This window comes from Perca flavescens, chromosome 5 (genome assembly GCF_004354835.1).
Source record: "Perca flavescens isolate YP-PL-M2 chromosome 5, PFLA_1.0, whole genome shotgun sequence".
Lineage (NCBI taxonomy): Eukaryota > Metazoa > Chordata > Actinopteri > Perciformes > Percidae > Perca > Perca flavescens.
This window is the reverse complement of record NC_041335.1, coordinates 35,753,680-35,777,036: the sequence shown is the minus strand read 5'-3', so window position 1 is coordinate 35,777,036 and position 23,357 is coordinate 35,753,680. Positions and strand designations below refer to the sequence as shown.

Genomic DNA, 23,357 nt, shown 5'->3' with positions numbered 1-23,357 from the left:
CAGGGCACGCCCTCATACTCTGCTTCTGACTGGCTAGTAGTCCTTACCTAGGTACTGTCAGGGCACGCCCTAATATTCTGCTTCTGACTGGCTAGTAGTCCTTACCTAGGTACTGCTCATGTGCAACTCCCAACAAAGATGGAATAGAAGTGAGAGGTCTCACTCTGTAGCTAAAACAGAGCGCTCAACACACAGGGTGAAAAGAGGAGCTGCAGCAATGTGCAGTACAACAAAAATATGGTGTTTTTTTTTTAAATTAAACCATGTAAACCTATCATGGTACAACCTCTAAATACAACTATGAACCTGAAAATGAGCATAATAAGCGCACTTTAAAGGTCCAGTGTGTAACGTGTTTAGTTGTTCATTATCAAAATCTGTGTTGCCCGTTCACAAACTTGTCCTTTTCATGAATATTTACCTCCACCATCAATTCCAAGTATTCCTTTTGGCTTGAAATGTTGCATTTGCATTTGCATGAACTGGGGTAGACGCTCCATATCCATGCTCCATCTTGAAATACGTTAGCCGGTAATGGACATACAGGACATACTGCTCCACCTTTCACGTTTTCGCTGTCACATGATAAACTCACAGCTGCTAATGCTGCTAATGGGTATCGTAGCTTCCCAGGAGGAAACATGGAGGACCACACATATTCAAAATCCAAATTTCTTCTTCTTTGCCCATAAAAAGAAAAAGGAGATTGAAAAGAGCAAGAGACCGGCTTTTTCAAGCGTGAAGGCTATCGCAGCTGTAATACCTACTTTGAACTGCGTGGTGCAGAGAGAGTTGATTGCGATATATGATCTCAACGCTAGATGGGCGAAATTCCTACACATTGGACCTTTAACAGGTCAGTAGTTAGCCCAAAGATCCTCTATTAAGCCTGTATTTATTGCTAGCTAAAACGTCAGTTAGCTAGCCTGTAGCTTTTCTCACAATTCTCACAAATGACATGCAACAAACATATGCCTGTAGCTATTCGTTAACAAAACATCACATTGTTCAAAACTTTTTAGGTTAACTGACTTTTGAATCAAAATGTTACTTACTTAGCCTACTTACTGTTTGAGTCAGCAGAGAAACTCAAATTTCTCCCAACATTTTTTTAACCGAATTAATGAAGCAATATGGCCAAATAATAGCTGGCAATAAAATCTCAGGGCCACCAGTTTGAGCATTGCTGATCTTACAGTCTCGCGTTGCCAGATCTTCCTCCACAGCGCTGCGGAGGAGGGTCTGGCTAGTCCACACAGCATTCTACAAATTCAGCTACAATACTATCTATTGGGTGGGTGATGGCCCCAGTGGATATGACACATGCCAATTTGGTGTGGGAGATCTGGGTTCAATTCCCACTGCGATACATCAACCAATGTGTCTCTGAGCAAGGCACTTAACCACAAGTTGCCCCCCCCCCTCCTAAACTCTTTGACTTTTACAACACAGGTCAGTAGGTAATGTTATAGGCTCGTGCGCTGCGCAGAGGCTGCAGCAGCAACTGCGCGTGAACCAGAAGAGGAAACCTGCAGCAAAACACAAGTGGACAACTTCTTCTGAGATATGGTAATGTTATTTAAAAAATGAATGTAGCTACCGTACGAAGACTGTAGTTTGTATGCAGTGATATTTAATTTAAAGTCTGCTCTCCGTCTCAACTGACACTTGAAACATTGAAAACATTGAACGTCTCGACGTGTAACGTTAAAGTGATAGGTTACACTAACACTGCATATCATAAACAAGCTAAAAGCAGGTGCAGGCTAACTTTAAGCTAATTTGTGTAATGTGCTACGTCTAAAATTGTCTAAAGTCTTCTTGTGTCATTTCAATATAAGTATAGACAATTTAGTTACCATGGAATAAAAATAAACTGAAAGTAATACGAAAGGGCGCTGTGTGCCCCTCTCTTGTTGCAGGAGGAAGTTAGCCAAATGTTACTATTAAGTTTAACTTTAAATATAGAAACGCATTAGCAGCACGTAATACATGTCTTGCCGCGTGTCCCCTTCAGTTGGAGTAAATTAACGCGCGTGACACATTTTTGAATATTGTAATTTAACAGTGACATTGACCAATTAAGAGCCATTGTTGTTAAGTAAACTAGGATTCTTCTCATCACTGCAGAGTAGTGCAGCTGATGTGTTGTCTAGTCCAGTGGTTCCCAAAGTGGGGTCCGGGGACCCCCGAAGGGTCATGAGGGGATTCCAGGGTGATCCCAGCAAAAAGGGGAATAATTCATTGTCACTGACATTATTAATCCATCCATAAGTAACACAATGACATATTGTGTGGCTATGTTGGTCAAGGGTTTCATACTGTACTGTACTGTACACGATGTAATTAAATATCCAAAAGCAGAAACCCTATCAGACGGCAGACCCTGGGACATAATCTTGGAGACAAATGGGGGTTGCTGGTCTAATTTGTGTCAGTTTATGCCTAGAATACACTAGATGACACTAGAAGACTTTGAAAAGACTAAAGTGTGACTAGGGCTGGGCAATATATCGATATCATATCAATATCGTGATATGAGACTAGATATCGTCTTAGATTTTGGATATCGTCATATCGTGATATGACAAGTGTTGTCTTTTCCTGGTTTTAAAGGCTGCATTACAGTAAAGTGATGTACTTTTCTGAACTTATCAGAGTGTTCTAGCTGTTCTATTATTATTAACTGCCTTTTGCCCACTTAGACATTATGTCCACATTACTGATGATTATTTATCTAAAATCTAAGTGTGAAGATATTTTGTTAAAGCCCCAATTCTCAACCCTAGAATATCACCGCAATATCGATATCGAGGTATTTGGTCAAGAATATCGTGATATCTGATTTTCTCCACACCGCTCGTCGGTGAACGGTTGTCTTGCTGACACCAAATGGCTCTGCCACAACCCCGTATTCGGCACAGGTGGACAACGTGTACAATGTTACCTCTCTCCATTTAGCCAAAGAACTTAGCTTCTGAACTCTTTGATTTAGCAAAACGGCTTGCAATCTCCAACCACGCATAACGTCAACTTGTGACGAAACTACGCTTTGCGTAGTCTAGTTTATTTGCTTTAAACCAGTTGATGGAAACGCTTCTAATTCGCATTTTACTTTTTTGCAACATTTTAAAAATTTGCTTGACAATTAGATGGACACACGACTAGTGTGAACAACCTCCTTTGAGCATGACTGTCAGGACGTACTTAGCTGTGTGTCAGTCGGACTGTATTGCTTGGCAAAGGGCTGCACTATTTAAATCTAACATATTTAAACAAACACAACTCATTTGTCTATTGAAAATAATGACTCCTTGATAGGGCCTCACAATTAATTGCAATTTTATCAAAATCACAATAAATGATTATGAGATATAAATAAAAAATGAGAATAATGAACAATGTCATTCCCACCAATATCGGGAATCGTATCACAATTGCAATATCAGTCAAAAATAATCACAATTAGACATTTTAATCATATCGTGCAGCCGTACTCCTTGACTAATTGCGAACACTGTTGTTCTGCAGGCTGTGCCGCTGCCGTTTCTGGTCTTATGTGCCTGTGTTTTGGGGCTTTACCGTGGTGTGGAAGCAACACCAGACGCCCTGAGCTCTCTGGATGCTTCTTTCTGTCAGTAAGTAGCCCATAATGCATCAGGGAGCTGTGATCATAGTGACATTACAATGATAGGTTTACCATACATAAAAGTAACCCGGTAAAGACGGAAGGGTTTGAACTGAAGCTTTATTTGCTCACTTAATGTTGCACTGAAGCATCTGTTAATGGCAGTATGGGAACCTTTTTAAATAAGTTGAATAATAAGTTAAATATGTTTATCTGAAGGTGTGATTCTGTTCACTTTGCCCTCGATACAGAATGTAATACAAAACCACAGCCTGAGTTTAATCTTTTATGTCTTTTCAATAAAGGGGTGGACTAGAGGTCGTCTATCCAGAACTGGATGTTGATGAGTGCCTCGTAATTCCAAAGGACCTTCGAGAAAAGATGAGCACAGTTTGGAATGCACCAAATGTATACTTCCCTGGAGCACAAATAGTAAGATGTGTGTGTGTGTGTGTGTGTGTGTGTGTGTGTGTGTGTGTGTTGTTTGTGTTGTGGCGTGTCAGAGTAATCAAATAGTTCTAGTAGGCCGGCATTTACATGCACAGTTATTATAATTAAACAACTGTGGGTTATTAAATAAGAGAACAGTTTCCACTTTTTTCTTATTAAATAGTTGACCGAACTGTCACAGAACAGAAATATATTTGATAGATTCTAAACTGACATCAGATTTACAGTTCTTAAAAGGAAATCCTCATCTCTTTGTGTCTGCCTTTTTTGTTTCTTTCTTTCTTTGATAGAACAGAGGAATTAAGAGAGCAGAGCACTTTAATGAACATTAGTAGAAATTCAAGATGTCAACATTAGCAGAGTTAGCAAGAATGCTAATTAACATCTAGCAAGATATAGATACAATAGACAAATAGAAGAGGACAAAATACATTATGCAACATGTCAAGTAAAAAGTGAGCACAGTTCTTGTTTTGCTTTGAGCCATTGTTTGAGATGAGTCTTAAAAGTAGGATATGGAGGGCACTCCCTTACTGCACGTGCTCGGCTATTCCAATATTTACTTCTCTTTACTGACAGCACAGTTTGTCCAAATGTGGTCTACTAAATTTATATGACAACTCTCTGTCCCCTGTAATCACACCCATACAAAGCCTTAAAAAACAAGAATATTTAAAAATTCTCAAAGCTTAAGAAATTATATTTTTTAGAATGTTATGATGATGAAATGTGAGTTTTTTTAATTATCAAACACTTTTATAGCTTTCTTGAATAGTACTGTATTTTCCGGACTATAAGTCGCACCGGACTATAAGTCCCATTTATTTAGAATTTTTGTTTTCTTCATCTGTCAACTACACAATAGCACACAACACAACAGGCTGAATACGGTAGGTGTCCGATTTGTTAACGTAACACATTAACAGTTATTCAACTATACAATAGCACACAGAACAACTAGCTACCAGGGCGTGGAGCATGGATGTATTAAAAGGCGTGGAGACGTACAGTAACTGCACCGTTGACCAGCCCCTCCAGACTTGTTCCTCCAGCTCTGGCCATCTCGCTTTCAGCCCGCAATTAGCCGATTAGCTTTCTTTGTTTTCTTCATTGCAGTAAGAGTCACCTTTTCGCCAGTCCCTCACACTTTTCTCCCTCATTTTAAACTTTCTTTCTGCTGCTCGATTACCGTTTTCGGCTGCATATTTTACTACCTGCAGTTTATCTCTTTTCTTTCTCAGTTGTCTTTAGCAGCAGCATTCTAGTTGTCACAAGCCTAGAGCGCCCTCTCGCGGGTGTAGACGGTAATGTTTTCAGTATCAATTAACATTTAAAAACATGTTAAATTATATATATTTTGATATATAAGTCGCACCTGGCTATAAGTTGCAGGACCAGCCAAAGTAGGAAAAAAAAGTGTGACTTATAGTCCGGAAAATACGGTAATTCTATTTGTTAAAGTGTTTTATATATGTAAGTGACCGGTCAGTACAACAATACTCAATGCAAGAAAATATCGAGTGTAAAAACATCTTGCCGGCATTAACTGTCAGAAATGGTCTGATCTGCTAAATGTTTACAGTGTTTAACACCTTTTTTACTTGATTTTAAAAGGTTAATGTTAAAGGTCTTTCTCATCAAACAAAGAAACTCAGACAAAGATACTTTCGACATTTTACTAAGTGTGAAATGTTGTCTTTGTGTATATTCTGTTATTTGGCAAACATGCACATGCTTATTGTTAACACTAGAGTGCAGTGATAGATCAAACCAGTTGCATCTCTACCTCAACAGAACAGGCTTTATGTTACTGTCAAAAGAAACAAAAGGTCAACAGCGTTTTTCTTTAAAAGTATAAGCGTTAATTAATTAATAAAGATGTCTAAAGTGCTCATATTATGCGTTCTGGCTTTTTCCCTTTCCTTTATTGTGTTATATATCTTTTTTTGTGCACGTTATAGGCTTTCCTAAGTGAAAAAGCCCAAAGTCCCCTCCAAAGGGACTTACCATCTCCAACAGAAAACACTGTTCACCAACTGCTCCAAACAGCTCTATTGTAGTCCAGCCTTTACTTCAGAGACCAACGTGGTCACTTTGTAACACACGTTATAATGCTCACCTAGCCGCTAGCATGGTACATCCTCATACTCTGCTTCTGACTGGCTAGTAGTCCTTAACTAGGTACTGTCAGGGCACGCCCTCATACTCTGCTTCTGACTGGCTAGTAGTCCTTAACTAGGTACTGTCAGGGCACGCCCTCATACTCTGCTTCTGACTGGCTAGTAGTCCTTAACTAGGTACTGTCAGGGCACGCCCTCATACTCTGCTTCTGACTGGCTAGTAGTCCTTAACTAAGTACTGTCAGGGCACGCCCTCATACTCTGCTTCTGACTGGCTAGTAGTCCTTAACTAGGTACTGTCAGGGCACGCCCTCATACTCTGCTTCTGACGGGCTAGTAGTCCTTACCTAGGTACTGTCAGGGCACGCCCTCATACTCTGCTTCTGACTGGCTAGTAGTCCTTACCTAGGTACTGTCAGGGCACGACCTCATACTTTGCTTCTGACTGGCTAGTAGTCCTTACTTAGGTACTGCGTATGTGCGACTCCCAACAAAGACGTAACAGAAGTGAGATGTCCCACTCTGTAGCTAACACAGAGAGCTCAACACACAGGGTGAAAAGAGGAGCTGCAGCAATGTGCAGTACAATAAAATGATGGTGTTTTTTAAAAATTAAACCATGTAAACCTAATCTGATATAACCTTATAAACCTGAAAATGAGCATAACATGAGCCCTTTAAAATATCAGTCCATTCTCTCTAGCTTTGAGCTTCTGTGCCACTTTGTATTATCTGCATTACCTGTTCTGATTACTGATACACTGTAGTAATCTCTGTCACCAGAGGGTGGTGCTAGCACATCATACTTGTAAGTCTTTAGCTGAACCACTGATAAACCAAAGTAATGTCCTATCCACAATTTATACTATCCAGAACGTCAGATAACATACATTGTAGAGAAGCTAATACTGTCATTAACGTTCATAATTCAGTGACTTATTTTGACTGATAAATCTCTGTAATCTCTGTTTAGACATTTCCATCCTCAGTTTGGTGTCATTACAGTTATTAAATTAAATTACAGCAGACAGAACACAAAGCTGTGTGCGCTTTAGAGCACCAGTGTATAAATCAGTATTCTTCAGTGGTTTATTAAATTAATTACTTATTTATATAAAGACTGAAGAGAAAACCATGACCCTGAGATTAAAATATATATAGCGTATGTATTTAATTTATCTTAAAGAGTAGGCTGTAATTGAAAGTAAAGCAATAACACTACAGTTTGAAGCTTGAGTGCCATATTAGATTTAGATAAGACATCCATACTATGCTTGTGCTAAATATGATTTAAGAATATATAAACTGCAATGTCAGAATGACATTTGGTGATGATAAAACAAAAGAAATGCTTTTGAGAAGAGAATGGCATTAACATTACAGCTCAAATAACTTTTATACCGCATAAACTGAAAAGAGAAACATGTTTGGGAAATGGGTCGACAGTCAATCAGGTAGGGCTCAAAGACATATAGCAGGGTTTTCCTGCCATTAAAATGTTTAGGTGCAGCACCCGAGCCGTTTTTGGGCACAAGGTAAATGAATGTCACTGAAAGAATTTTCTCAGATCTAATGATTGTAGTTGGACTTCTTTTGCAAGTTTTGACTTTAAACTTTTTGAGTGGTATTTATTTATTATCTGCTCTAGCTTTTCCAATGTTTTAGACACAGATATGGAGATAATAATGGTCCAAAAATGATGTGATAAAGAGACGCAAAACTACCACAAAGAGACACAAACCGACTACAAAGAGATGCCAAATGACCACAGAGAGACAAAACAACCCCAAAGAAAACAAAAATGACCAAAAAGAGACGCAACACGACTACAAGGAGACGTAAAAATCCACCAAGAGACACAAAATGTATGGGAAAATTGCAGTTTAAAAATAAATAAATTGAAAAAGGTGACATTTTCTTGAGAAAAGGACACCTAAACACGCACCGAAGTGCAGTTTATCAAATTTTTATCGCAATTTTGATTTCGGCTCCTAACAATCACTAATACAGTGAGCAGCCCTAACGTGTAGTATGTTCTTATAAAAATACCTACTCTCATCATGCCAGATATAAAAATTATCACAGAGCTTCATTAAGATGTGTAAGATTAATTTATCTATATGTGTATTTTTCAGTGGATCATGTTCTTTTATTGTTGAGAAGCAAATTGAGAGAGACGCAGCTCCCAATCTATAGAACCTCTATTGAAGTTGACAATGAAATTGCATCAAGCGCGCACCAAATCCTATATCTGTAAATTGAAAACTTAAATTGAAAGCCACCTCGATTTAGGAAGTAGTTTATGAATTCCAGAGCTAAGCAGTCTGGCTTGAACATGATCTATTGCCCTTCTCTTGCCCAAACTCCATTTGATCTATGGTCGTATTATCTATAATGCTGTCTTACATGATTCTCTTTTATTGCCAGAATCCGTGTCAGACACCAAAACAGATTACACGTTAGATTAAATCAATACCAACTTTATTTACTGGGCTTTGAAATGTAATTCTCCATTTCTCCTGACACTTAAGTAAGCGCACACTGTTGAAGGATCATATTGTTGCCGTTGGTTCTGTGGTTGGTCCGCTTGTCCACCACGCTTTCTGTCCCTGTGCCATGCTGCCAGCGCTGCTGCTATTCTCTGCCACTCAGCCCTTGTATCCAGTAGCAAGAATACAGAATAGTGGCCGCTCAGTTTCTAATCCACCCACTGCAACACCCACTTCATTACTGCGACGGGATGCATGCCTGCTGAGTAACTGTAATGGGGCGCAATGGGCAGTAGTCCCATAAACTCGCCTCTAAATAGGTGCTCATAACCAAAAACAAAAGCAAAGGGCCACAGAAACTGCAGATTTCTGTGTTCAAACTGTGATTCAACACTCAAACTTATGTGTTAGCTAAAGCTGGCTTGTGTGTGTGTATGTGAAGCATTTTTAGAAATCCTAATTATACTCCGAAGCCTCAAAAGCAAGTGGGACATGTATTGGCTAATGGGACTAAACTGTTACAACATGACTTGGTTACAATTAGTCTCATAAATAAAGTTCAAAGTGGTAAAACGGATTGGAAATGAAACAGACCTGACCATATTATTTCATGGGAACATGTTTTGAAAATATTGTAATTAGTTTAAAGTACAGAATGCTGAAGGTTGCCATGTAAGTTTTTAAAGACATGCACTTTAATTCACTTAGTGTAATTAATAAATGAACCTCTGAACTCTGCAACACTAGAATTCTGTGGAAGATAAAGCATTTGTTTTCATTTCCTGGTGAAGGTTTGAAATACTGTGCCATGTTTGTACAATAACTACAGGCTTAAAGTTTAAGGATACAGCTAGTGTTTCAAAGGGGAATGCATAATATGAGTCTGATTAGAATTTATTTACAATAAATGGTAAATGCCAATGAATTCTCTGAAGATTAAACACCAATTAAATGGGTCATACCCAAGCAGAGCAACAAATGTTCACCAGCTTTTCTTGACCTGTAGTCCTAATTGTAATATCCAAAATGACATAGAACAGCGACCTCATGAAAAGTGTCTTTGTGGAAATTAAAGGGTAACTACTGTTTTTTTTGTGTGTGTGTGTGTCTAAGTTACTGATGGAAACAACAATCTTTGAAACTGGTCCAGCATTAAGCAAGGTCGCTGCAGTCGGCAGCGACGAAATAAGCTACAATATAAGTTAATAGGGCAGCTTGTATTTACCTTCACAAAAGTGCTTGTTTTGCCGCTGACATGCTCAGATTAATAATTAAATTAAGTGTCTGACAACATTATGGAAAGGATTTCTAAGGAGGTCGACCTCTCAGTTAAAGAGTTAGATCCTTTTTTTAAACATAAAAACATCCACGAGATTGCGTTCGCTAAAGCCACCAGACTCCATGTAAATAAACAGTAATTTAAGCATTGTAAAATACACTTCATTCAAAGTCAACAGAAACAAAATAAAACTATGAAAATCCGTTTTGGGTCGTCTTTTCACTTTTCCAACCATCACAACTTTAGTTTGGGTTGAAATAAACACATAGTTTACCGATTTACATGTGAAAATATGTTGGCTCTATACACGCTAAAAGTATTGTTTTTTAAATGGAGTCTGGTGGGTTTAGCGCTAGCGACTTCAGAGCTGTTTCTGGTTAAACAGAAAGGTCTCAAAGAGGTTTTAAAGGTCTATCTCTGTAGGGATCCTTCCCATAATGTTGTCAGACACTATAATATTAATCTGAGATCTGTCGTGGCAAAATGAGCACTTTTGTGAAGGTAAATACAAGCTGCCCTATTAACTTAGCTTGTTAATAGGGCAGCTTGTAGCTTGTTTTGCCGCTGCCAACTTCAGCGATCTTGCTTAATACTGGAACAATGTCAAAGATCGTTGTTTCCATCAGTCACTTACACACAAAAACATAGGATTGGTGGTTACCCTTTAAGGTCAATGTTTGAGCTGAAAAACCCAGCTTCTTGCTCCAGTCTCAAAACCTGATGACTTTTCTCAGTAAGAGACAGAAATATCTGTTAACTTCAGTCTTTTAAAGACACTTCTAGAGGTGAGGAGCCAAAGCTGTTATTGGACCCAACATCTTCTAGGTTCACAAGATAAATATCTTCAGTTAGAAGTTAAAATCACTCTCTTGTGTCAGAAAGTCAGCTCCCTGATGAATCATGTAAACAAAGAAGATGCTTGGCACTGGTCATCATCCAATTTCACTTTTAGTAAAATCCTGATATACCTGTACAAAAGATATTTTTCTACATTAGACTGCAGCAACATTACTGTTGATTTATTAATTGTTTTATAAAGATGCAGATTCCTGATGGACTGCTGAAAGTCGTTTCTAAATGTCAAAATGATGTATTACTGTAACACCTTTCCTGTTAAAAATATACGCTCATAGTGTCTCAGTTCAACAGCAATATCTGCTGTAAGTGCCAAAATGCTTTTAGGATTTGTTTTCACAGAGATAAAGGGCTACATGAGTTTCTCATGTTAGTAGAAGCTCTTTGAAAAACCAAACAACTTGGCTACATGACAGAAAACAGATAAAGCTTTGCCTGCAGAACATCATAAAAGAAAAGTGGAAATTAAGAAGATTCCAAAAATAACCAAATAACTCTGAACTAGAAAGGATTAAAACGCTGTGTATATATTTGGTTACATGTCAGCTCATCCAGGTGTGCAACTAATGTTTAAGTGAGCTTTCACCTTCTTAAACCATCGTGAACTTTGTGTTTGATTGAGCTTTTAATGTACTCTGTGAACAGCTTGATGACAGGATTTTAATAAGGATGAGAATCTATAGGCACCTCGTGACTCAGACGGCTACCATGCGGTTATAAAACGATTATCAATGCATCAACATTTTTTATTTATCTACATTAGAGGTGCCCAAATTCTTTCATATGAAGGGCCAAAATGTATCTGGATGGAAGGCCACGGGCCAAAAATAAATGTCGATGTTGAAGAATTCCGTAATTCTTGCCATTCTCCGTAGATAAAACGTATGTATGTAATTTAAATGGGAAGTTTACCAGCACTGTGCTTTACATTGCCGTTAAACTCAGATTACGTACTTTTTAACTGCATAAAATGTATGTTTTGTAGTCATTTCTTTTAAAATAAGAGGAGAATAAGCATGAGCATGTCAAATCCATGGCGGGCCAAAACAAAGAGGCAGCACGGGCCACACTTGGCCCGCGGGCCCCAGACTGGGCAGCCTTGATCTACGTGATTTATTTTTTCTTGCCGTGTGACTACATGCTACTTTTAAAACATATCATATTTGTAATGATCCAATGAACAGATGATTAATACAAGAAACGTGAAATATGGTTTCTCAAGTTAGGTGTGTTGTCAAATATTTTAGTCTAGTTAGACATAGCCTCACTTTGCCAGGTCCTCCTCCAAAGCACGCTGAAGGAGGGTCTGGCTACTCCAAATAGCATTCAGGGATGGGAGGAAAACATGCTCTGGTTTATTGGAAAGTAAGTCAACTCAATGAAAAGTGCTGTCTCTTGTTTCTTTTTTATCACTAACTAAATAATGAACTTATATTAGAGGGCAGAGAGTTTGGTCTTATGTGCATCCACTAGAGCATTCTTATGTTTGACATTAATGTATGCTACAGATAATTTAAAAATAGTTTTGTGCCTTTATTTTGATACAGACATTCTCATCATTCCTCGATGTAGTCGTTGTAAACATCACAGGCCACAGAAGCTATGTTTACCTCATAGTTAGTCCAAAAGTTGAGTTGGAGTTTTCTTTTTTTCATTTTTAGTAAGGACCATAGCCACAGGGCACATTCTTAGACATGGGGGATTTTCAAAGCCTTGTTTTTTTGGTAGACATTTCTTGCATCTGGTGGATGGAATGAGGGTTTAAACCATTACTGCGATTAGAGCTGCCTCACTATGATCTCTTGAGCTTGCTTACTGCTGCTAATAGCTGTTTCCTCTCTATTTCCCTCTATCTTTTTCTTTTTCGCTTTCTCTCTCTCTGTGAATGATTTTTATGCTTTGCTAAAACATGTGGGGGCGTTGTGAGAGGATTTAAATGCAACGATCCCCCTCCTCTTTTTTTTCTTCTTTTTTTTCTTTTTTTTTGTGAATCTCAGCGTTCTTTTCTGCAAGCCTCTGATGACGACAGGGCAGCTTTAAGCCTGGCAGTGCCCACGGCAGGCTGCCGTCTCAGCGCTGCCCACTCTCCTCTGTGTTGGCATGCCGGAGAAAGCGAGGGTGGGGTTCCTCTTTAGCAGACCATGTCATTCCTAGGAAAGCCTACATGTCCACCCATGCAGGATTCCTGATAGGTCTTCATGTTGGGGATGTGAGAGTGCAAAGACAGGGGTTTTATTTTCAGTAGGCAATGGTCTCAGTCAGCTGAGAGTCAAGGATATATATTTAGATGAACAGACAAGGCCCTTACTTGATCCTTTGAGGGTCAACAAGTGAAACATGTTTTGTAATATCCATCTAATTGCATATTCAGTGTCATCAGGTGGGTGTTTTTGGCTCTGCTGGATTAAATAAGCGCGTTTGGCCGAGATTCAGTGACTTTATTTCCTTAGCTAATGTTCCGCTTTGTCATTATAACACCCTGTTAAGCTGACCCGTGTCCCGCTTCATTCAGTCATTGCCCACTACTACACAACATATATGATTCATGCAAGCTTCCTGAAGAGGAAAGATTTACAACCTTCTGCTAGCAGGAGCGCTGGATTGATTATGCATATTCAGTGGAATGAAGAGAGGCAATAAACCTAAACCACCTTTCCACACAGAAGAATAATAATTTGCACTTTATGAAGCAACGCTGCGGCACGTGGACCGCTAGGTGCAAGCAGAAGTACTCACAAGGATATTGCGTCTCTCATGCACCTGACACATCTACTGTATATCTCATGACCAATATTTTTATACCTTCTTATTCTTATAGGGAAGCTTGATTATGGAATTAATCATAATCACAATTATTTTTGGTCAATATTGAAATGATGATTATTTAACGGGATTCCTCATTGACTTTTGAAAAGATGTTGCATTTATTGAACTTAAAAAAACATCCAAAACGATTAAACAAATCAACAGTGAAAACACATTGAACTGTGAAATTTCCCTTCATACTTTTCCCATTGAACTTTTTGAATTCCCCTTCAGAACACAAGACAAAATAAAAGTTTACTTGCAAAACGTAATGGGCAAAATAATCGTTTTTCTCAATTACATTGTTTTTGTGATCGTTAGGAGCCGAAATAAAAATTGCGATCAAAATTTGATTAATTGCACAGCCCTGCCTTGTTATTTCTCTCATCTCCTCTTCCTGTTTTCTTCTCCCCTCCACTCCACCCATGCATTCGCTTATAACTAACAGTTAACAGACAGCTAACAGTCTATTTTATTTTTTGGAGCAACCCTTTTTGTACCCCTGCTGTTGCAGCATGGTATTCCTTCACCTTACATTTGGTTGAAGAGCGTAGGCAGACAGCAATACTTTTTACTCTGTGGCTGCGAGTAAAATGTGATTTCAATTACCATAAAAATGTATTGTATTATCAATGGGAGGATAAGAACAGATTAAGGAAGCTCTGGGATGCTCTTACAGATGACAATGGTCAGGTTTCTATGCAGGCAGCAGTATTGGAGAAAATGATTTTCAGTGTTTGGCAAAAGCTCTGACTAAAGGAGGTGATTCAACATGCAAAGCCGATTCAACCGACCCTGATGTTCTTAAGACTAGTTTATTTGCTTCAATACATGGGAACGTTTTTAGTGTTGATAGAGAGGTCAACTTTACTTACATAGCAAACTATCAAAGTCTTAAAATGTAACCGTCCATTGTTGAAAGAACGTGCAAAAGTTAATGTCTGCAACCCATTCTCATGAACGGGTTCATATGATATCGTACAAAAATGTATGCAATATCCTACGATATTATGGCGACCCGTAGGTCCCATGATGACCGGTCACATGGCAGTTAAGGTTAGCCGTCTTTACAGTTAAATTTAGCCGGGAAAAGGTTACTGTGAGCCGGGTACAGAGCACAGAGCAGTGCTGGTCCTTTCTGGGGCCGTTACAGTTAAGTTAAGCTGACAGAAGTTGACGGCAACAACAGTTAAAGGCATGGTTGGTAATGTTGAAAAGCTAGCAAGATTTGAAAGTAGCATCTCCTCCAACTAAATTGGCTAAATTAGTTTCCAATCCTGCCTTTAAAGGACCCATGGCACGGAAATTTCACTTTTGAGGTTTTTTAACATTAATATGCGTTCCCCCAGCCTGCCTATGTCCCCCAGTGGCTAGAAATGGTGATAGGTGTAAACCGAGCCCTGGGTATCCTGCTCTGCCTTTGAGAAAATGAAAGCTCAGATGGACCAATCAGGAATCTTCTCCTTATGAGGTCATAAGGAGCAAGGTTACCTCCCCTTTCTCTGCTTTGCCTGCCCAGAGAATTTGGCCCACCCATGAGAAAGCGAGAGACATCATGGCTTGAAAACAAGCAAAGTGGCAGTTGGTCAAGACCACACCCCCACCCTCCACCTTGCCCCCCTCTTTCTCATCTTCAATAGCATTTCAAGCTACAGACACAGAAATGGCACATTCTAAGGAAAGCTCATTGTGGGACTGGCTCTAGTGGCTGTAATTCTGTACCAAGGCTAAATTTCAGGAACAAGACTTAAGATACAGTATTAGGAGACCACTAAGGCCTATATAAAAGAGACTTCAGATACAGTATTAGGGGACCACTAAGGTCTATATAAAAGAGACTTCAGATACAGTATTAGGCGACCACTAAGGCCTATATAAAAGAGACTTCAGATACAGTATTAGGGGACCACTAAGGTCTATATAAAAGAGACTTCAGATACAGTATTAGGGGACCACTAAGGCCTATATAAAAGATACTTCAGATACAGTATTAGGGGACCACTAAGGTCTATATAAAAGAGACTTCAGATACAGTATTAGGGGACCACTAAGGTCTATATAAAAGAGACTTCAGATACAGTATTAGGGGACCACTGACGCCTATATACAGCATCCAAAAAGCAGCATGTCATGCACTGTAAAAAGCAACCTATAGAATCTACTCCATAAATGTGAGGTAACAATTTGCACTCAGTCTGTTTGGGTAGATTTCACCACATGTTTTGAGTGAAGCGTATCTAGGTTTAACAGCTATGATACACTAAAAGAAATTAGGTAAAGTCTACCTAATATTTCTCAATAAATTACACAACTGATTACTTATAAAAAGTAAGTAACATTACCTCTTGATTGTAAGCACTTAATACTTAATAATTGTTAATTATTGAACAGTATGAGTAATTAATCATAACTTATTCAGGGAAGGTAAACTTTACTTTAAAAAAATTATTGTCAGACACAGGAGATATTTGATCATGTCAATTTCTTTTAATCAATGAAATGTTCAAAAAAATAAGGACAGGAGGAGGTACAAAAGAACCCTCTCCACTCTGCATATTCAACTGAAACAAGTTTCTTAAACCCTTCATATGTGGATTCCAAATTGTTTGTTATACCAAACATGAACATCTTACATTTTTTTATATGTTTGAGGAACATATGCAGATATTTGCAAAGCCTTATGGGATTGTTGAAGATAACCAGTCAGTCTGTGCCTGAACAAAAAACAGCATTTTCCACATCTCAACACCGTGTCCCTTTGGTTAAATGAATTGACAGCCTAGTACCAGTCAGGAACACACTGAGTTCAGTCCTTGCTCAACCAATATGTATCTTTTGAATAACATTGATCCATGAGATGATATGCATTATTTAAATGTAGTGAATTTCAATGTGACACTGCTCTTTGGGAGATGAAATTGTCTGATTGCATTGTACAGTGAGCATTCTTCAGCACCAACAGTAAGTTCCCAGGAAACAGTCTGTGCCTGAATACGGTGACAAACAGTTCATCATTAGCTTACTTTTGAGGCTCTGGACCTTCTTGAGCAGCTTTGCTCTGTCAAGCACCAAAAGAGTTTCTGAAATACTTTAAGTATACTCAAGCTTCTTAGAATATAGTTTGAGAGCGTAGATCAATCCCATCAACAGCACACATGCCTTGGTTTGGTTTCCACACACGTTCAGCACTTTGTTTCCCTCCATCGCAATCGACACATCTGCTGTATGCTCCTTGGCTGCAGGATTATGGATCACAAGCACCTTCATGGTTTAGTCCATGTTGTCCTCATTTTCATCCTCCATGTTAAAAAAAGAAACAAAAATATGCACTTTTAAGTTAAGGACAATAACAAGATACTATCCCAATACATTTATTGATCATGTTTTCTTGGTTAAGCCAAATCAACCCAAGTAGAGTTTGTTTTTAATAATCAGCACTTCAATACAATTCAGTGACAAATTAAAACTGACTTTATTGCCTATTTCTCACCTCAAATGTTTTTAAAACCCTATTTTAGTAACTGATTAGCAGTAATGTGAGAAAGTTTGCATAAAGTATGTTGGTTTAAAAACCTGCATTATTAATATAACCAAGTTACATTATGGTTTTAATTGTGGATAGACCTCCTGCCTCATTACAAACTAAACTGACATTAGAAGGGGTGGCATGCCTGTCCCATAATGGTGGCTGTGCCAAGTATCCACAGTTTCTATGTACTGTGTGTGTGTGTGTGTGTGTGTGTGTGTGTGTTATCGGAAATTAAACAATTGTATCAGGGCAACCCTATGTGTAATGTAATACCTTGAATTGATCGATCATTTAATAACATACCTAGCAATCTTGGATGAAATCTTCTTGATGTTCCCCAAGGTACTCAATGAGGCGTCAAACAACTGCATCCCTTTTTCTCTCTCGACACATTGGGACTGTGAATAGATGCATTTAGTGATTAACTTATTTCTACAAATTCTTCACACTTATTAGTGAAAAAAAAAAAATATATATATATATATATATATATATATATATATATATATATATATAGTACAGGCCAAAAGTTTGGACACACCTTCTCATTCAATGCGTTTCCTTTTTACATTGTAGATTATCACTGAAGGCATCACAACTATGAATGAATACATATGGAATTATGTAGTTAACAATAAAGTGTGAAATAACTGAAAACATGTCTTATATTTTAGATTCTTCAAAGTAGCCACCCTTTGCTTTTTTATTAATAAGGGAACAAATTCCACTAATTAACCCTGACAAAGCACACCTGTGAAGTGAAAACCATTTCAGGTGACTACCTCATGAAGCTCATTGAGAGAACACCAAGGGTTTGCAGAGTTATCAAAAAAAGCAAAGGGTGGCTACTTTGAAGAATCTAAAATATAAGACATGTTTTCAGTTATTTCACACTTTTTTGTTAAGTACATAATTTCATATGTGTTTATTCATAGTTTTGATGCCTTCAGTGAGAATCTACGATGCAAATAGTCATGAAAATAAAGCAAACACATTGAATCATTAGGTGTGTCCAAACTTTTGGCCTGTATATATATATATATATATATATATATATATATATATATATATATATACACACACACACACACACACACACACACACACACACACACACTCATTTACAGTGTATTTGTGTATTGTAGTTAGCGTATGCGTGTAACAGAGATTGACCGGTTGTTGCACTGCCCTCACAGTTGAGTTCACCCTTTTTTATCCACCCCTATCTCATTTGTATTGTATATTAAATAACAAACGGATTTGGTAAGATGAAAGCTGAGTAAGCCAAACTTTATGTAGCTAAGGTTGGCCTAAAATATATTTTCTCAAAAGCAGGTAATGTCGGGGCTTATCAATACTATTAGGTAACCTTACTGTATCTATCCGGCTACCTAGCTAACGTTAGGTGACATTACCTGTAATGTTAGCTAACAGTTAGCTTACATTTAGAGCCTACATGGTTCAGCCGTGAAAGCAATAACGTTACATTGTGACACTGTCAAATGCCACGACAGGTAACGTTAGCTAGTTTGAAGTAACGTAACTAACAACATCTTTCCAACAATCTCCACATTGCTACGTTTTAGTAACATTAGAAGCTAACGTTAGCCTTTCAACTCTGGCATTAGCTAGCTAGCTGGCACTCGGTAGCTTGCTAACTTTTAATGACAGACTGCCATTGAGTAACTTGTTAACAGCCTTCTTCTTCTTCTTCTTTAGAGTTTAACGGCAGTTGGCATCCAAGTCGTTGCATTACTGCCTCCTATTGACAATTTCTCAATATCTATTTATTCAGACCAATACACTACAATTTCCTAAAAACACCAGTACCTTTCAAAAACGCAAATAGATATTTCCTTCCATTCATAATAATACCACTTTCAAGGACATCTGTAATCCTGAGTTCACCTAAACCTAATTTCCGTAGTCCAGCAAACATAACCCCTCTTTCTCGGACATAATTCCTGCATGACATCAATACATGCTCCACTGTCTCCATTACCTCACATACATTGCACAGGCCAGTCGTATGTTTCCCTAATATAAAAAGTGTACCATTTAATCTACTGTGACCTATTCTCAGTCTACTGACAATTACTTGTTCTTGTCGGTTAAACCCACTGTAACTCATCCCTCCTTGGCCTACCTTAGCCTGAATCATATGCAATTTCCTCCCCTTATTTCCACCATCCCAATACTGCTGCCACTGTCTGGAAATTTCTTCCCACACAATGCTTTTCCCCTCTGACTTTGATAGTTTAGTATTCAGTTCCACAGCACCCTTCTTAACCGCCTCCTTTGCCAATTTATCCACTCGCTCATTACCTGGTATTCCTGCATGAGCAGGAACCCACATGAACACCACATTCACACCCTGATCAACAAACCTTGAATTTGTAAACAAAATTTCATACACAATTTCTTGGTGATTCCTGGCTGATCCTGATTTGAGACTCGACAGCGCTGACACTGAGTCACTACAAATGAGTACATTGCGCATCATCACCTCTTCCACCCATTGTACAGCTAACAAAATACCTAACAATTCAACAGCATATACACTTAAATAGTCTGAGGTTCTCCTACTGACTCCAGTCTGATAAAAGGGAATCACCACTGCAGCCCCCGTTGCCGCTGTCAGTAAATCTTTCAATCCATCAGTAAAAACCTGTACATACCCACCATAATTTATATATCTATAATCGTAATATTCTTGAACTATGTCAACTGTCTTATTCTTGCGCTTAATATTCAGCAACTCCAGGTCTACACAAGCAATATTCAGCATCCAGGCTGGCATCACAGGCCACAGAACAGTTGAGCAAAATTCAATTTCCTGGACTTTCATCTGCTCTGCTATTTCCTCACCTATCCATCCAAAACTTGCTTTTCGCTCTTTACCCCTCTCCCAGCAATTCTCCAATACCCTCTTTGTAGGATGCCAGTCATCATGGCCTTTTAAATTTATCCAATAATTGGCCATAAGCTGTTTCCTACGGAGCCACAACGGCATTTCACCTGCCTCAACTTGCAAAGCACAAACTGTTGTTAACAGCCTAGAGAAGCAAGCCAAATATACACTCTAAACCATCCATTAAATAAGTTTATTACACACAGCAACCTGTTAAAAAGGAATCTTACCTTAGCTAAACCGAACAGCTTGACTCCAGTGTCCCGCCAGTGAAACGATAGATCTTGGCCAAGAACCAGCACTGACGCATGTGCACTTTGAACTGCAGACTTATCATTTTGGGGTAGATTTTATTATATTTGTTTAGGCTGCAAATGTTACTGTTATAAAATATGTAATGTAGGTATAATTTACCCATTATTGTATATTTGCTTGCTGACTAATATATTTGCAGTAAAATTTAAACAATTTGCATGTGTTGTATTTACAACCCTCCAAAATCCGTTTTTACAGTGTGGGACCTTTAAGTGTAGACACCAAAACGAGTCGTTAAGATTTGAAAAAAGATTTTGGCTTGGGTTAAAACAGCAGTCCACTTAGGAAGCAATCACGGGACACAAACACGCGTTTCCTTGGTGAAAGTCTTGCGTTTTCCCCTTAATTTCTTCCAGGACACAAACTCCGCTCCCCCGCTTGAAAGCTGTGTTTTATGAACTATCCATCCACTCCAACTGCCTCCCTACGCAGACCAGGGCGGTCTTATACAGCAGCGGGTCAATGTGGCGCATACATAAATAAATACATGGAATACATACAAATTACAATGCATTACTTTTCGTAGCGATATGTACAAATGTTGGAATCGGGTGCACATTTTTCCAACACGAGACCACACATGCCTGCTTCAGCACAAAGGCAATAGTAAAGACTTAGGAAAGGAGCAGGTCTTTAATAAAAAACCTGAACCTGTGCCTCCTGATTATTATTCAGTATTCACACAGAAATTCTATCTTGTCAGTTCATATACATTGACGGCAAGATCTATTTAAACAGAGATTCATAATCTGCATGGGAAGTGCATCTGCTGCTATGGATACTTAGACAAACATACAAGATTAAATTTCTATTTATACGAGCCACAGAAACCTAACATTTACCAGGTAATCATTGTAAGATCTGGAAGAAGACTCAGTCGCACTTTGGCACAGTAAGAAACTTGTACATTTTATTAATGTGATCTGTCCAGCAGGGAGACATCTGCAGCCTTTTGTATGAGAGCGCCAAATTAGCCAAGCAAGGACGCAGGTTGGGGTGGTGGATGGGTAGAACAAATACAAGACTTTAACCCAGAAGACCAGGGTTTGTTTCCTGTTTAAAAATAAAAGTAAAAGGTGAGGGTTTTTTTACGAAACAAACGGAGCTAAGTGACATTCAGCCTCACATGCGTAACCAAAAGTGAAGTAACGTCTGATTTGAAACCAAACAACGATGTTTAACTAAAATTAACTAATAGTGGGGCGGCATAGCTAACCTATTGTTCATTATCCATCAGTTTTGTTTTTGTTACCTTAACATTATTCATCTGAGAACACTCATTTAACTTACCTTCTCTGTGTCTGCATATGGTGTGCCACGCCCCCGGGAGTAGTGTCATAACCACATAATCTATATTTTGTAATCTCCTACTTGCTTATGATTAGCTCAGTGTTGATTATGGCAGTATATACATGTACAGATAAAAATTATGAAGCTTTACTGTCCCACTTCACCCACTGAGAACTGTGTACGGGAACCGTTTTTACGGATTCACGGCACTATATAATAAAATTATAATATAATGAAATTATATGATTACATATAATTGTGAGTAAGTATTTTATTTAGTTTTCAGGGTTACTAGGATGTAGATAATGTCTGTTATTGCATGTTGTTCCAATGGGATAGGACATTTTGACCAACCGCTGGCAGCCATTCACGGCAACCAGGGTGTGAGTTTGCGATGGCCCAATATCCAGTTTTGTTCCCCATGTATCCGTCAATATATCTGCCAATTTGGGGGCTTTTACTACAAAATGAACAATTTGTTGAGCAATGCCGCCCCACTATAAGAAGTGTTTATAACGTCACCAACTAGTTTCACTAGTTTAATGACTTGTTTTAAAATCACTTTCTCTGGTTTAGATATGGGAACAAAAACGCTCCTGTGGGTCGTATTAGAGGGAAGATTAAACAACATATTGCCGTATGATTTGGAGGACTTATTGTAGTTGAAATGTAAACTTTCTTTTAGATTCTATAATTTATCTTAAATAAATAATAGTTTTAACACTTGAGCACTTATTGTTGTGCTTTTGTTTCAAATGGACATATATTTTCCTTTTTTTTTCCTTGACAGCCTCTTCTCTTTTAGAACTAAGTAATTACAAAGTTAAGAGTGATGATTGGAAGTTTACTTAAGACCCAGATGCTTGGCTTAGTGGCATTTTGCCCAAAATGTTTTGTGCTTCTCATTTGTGGTCCGGTACAGGGTTTAGTTACAGTTGTGTCCCAATCCTCTGATTCACCTTCTTTAGGAACAGCTTCAGGGCTGCTCATAATGCTTAACTCCCCATAATGCCATCCCCTTCATCTCCTCAGTGGTCTTATTGTCTTAACTCTGGATGGAGCGACAGAGTGTTGAGAAAAAAAACAGGTTAATACACGTTTGGCACGGTGAAAGTAAAGTATCTTTTCACAAATGCACCCTATTCAAGTTTTTCTTTGGAGAATGCTTTTCATCAGATGATTCTTGCATTTCCCAACTTGTTTAGTTACCTCGTGGGTCGGTTTTTTAAAACCATTCTCTAGGATATTTTACCAGCGATTTATTATGCTTTTGACATTAAAAGGCTGTCGCTAATAGTAGTAGCAATCAGGTCAATTGATGCTTGATTGATCTGAGAACAGGGGGATGATTAAACTGCCTTCCTTGTCATTTTTTTCCCGATCCTGTAGTTTGGAAGCAGAGAAAATCAGAGAAAATGTTATGCAAATGATTTTTTAATCCCTTTACATTATTTGTTCCATTTCTCCCTTTCGCTTTCACACTCAATTTCTAGCACAGCGAGCTGACAGGCGGACACCCTCAGATTGCTAATTCTTAAGATAGAAAAAAAAAAAGTCAGCCATGTATTTAGAATATACTTGCTTCAATCAATTAATTTGACTTGAATGATATACCTGAAAGCCCTTTGAGTACTTCACTTTAAAAACCTTCAACTTTAACCTCTTTCTCTTCTTTGTGTTTCAGTC

At 38.4% G+C, this 23,357-nt stretch overlaps 1 protein-coding gene across 1 annotated transcript in view; it reads left to right on the top strand.

Moving 5' to 3' along the window:
• The first annotated feature begins 1,458 nt into the window (after positions 1 to 1,458).
• Positions 1,459 to 23,357, top strand: part of pebp4 (phosphatidylethanolamine binding protein 4) — an 84,437-nt gene continuing 62,538 nt past the window's right edge. The window contains exons 1-3 of the mRNA XM_028579323.1: positions 1,459 to 1,569; positions 3,532 to 3,638; positions 3,934 to 4,060. Of these exons, the coding sequence (XP_028435124.1) occupies positions 1,567 to 1,569; positions 3,532 to 3,638; positions 3,934 to 4,060 (237 nt within the window). The 5' untranslated portion in view covers positions 1,459 to 1,566. The remainder of the gene's footprint in view (positions 1,570 to 3,531; positions 3,639 to 3,933; positions 4,061 to 23,357) is intronic.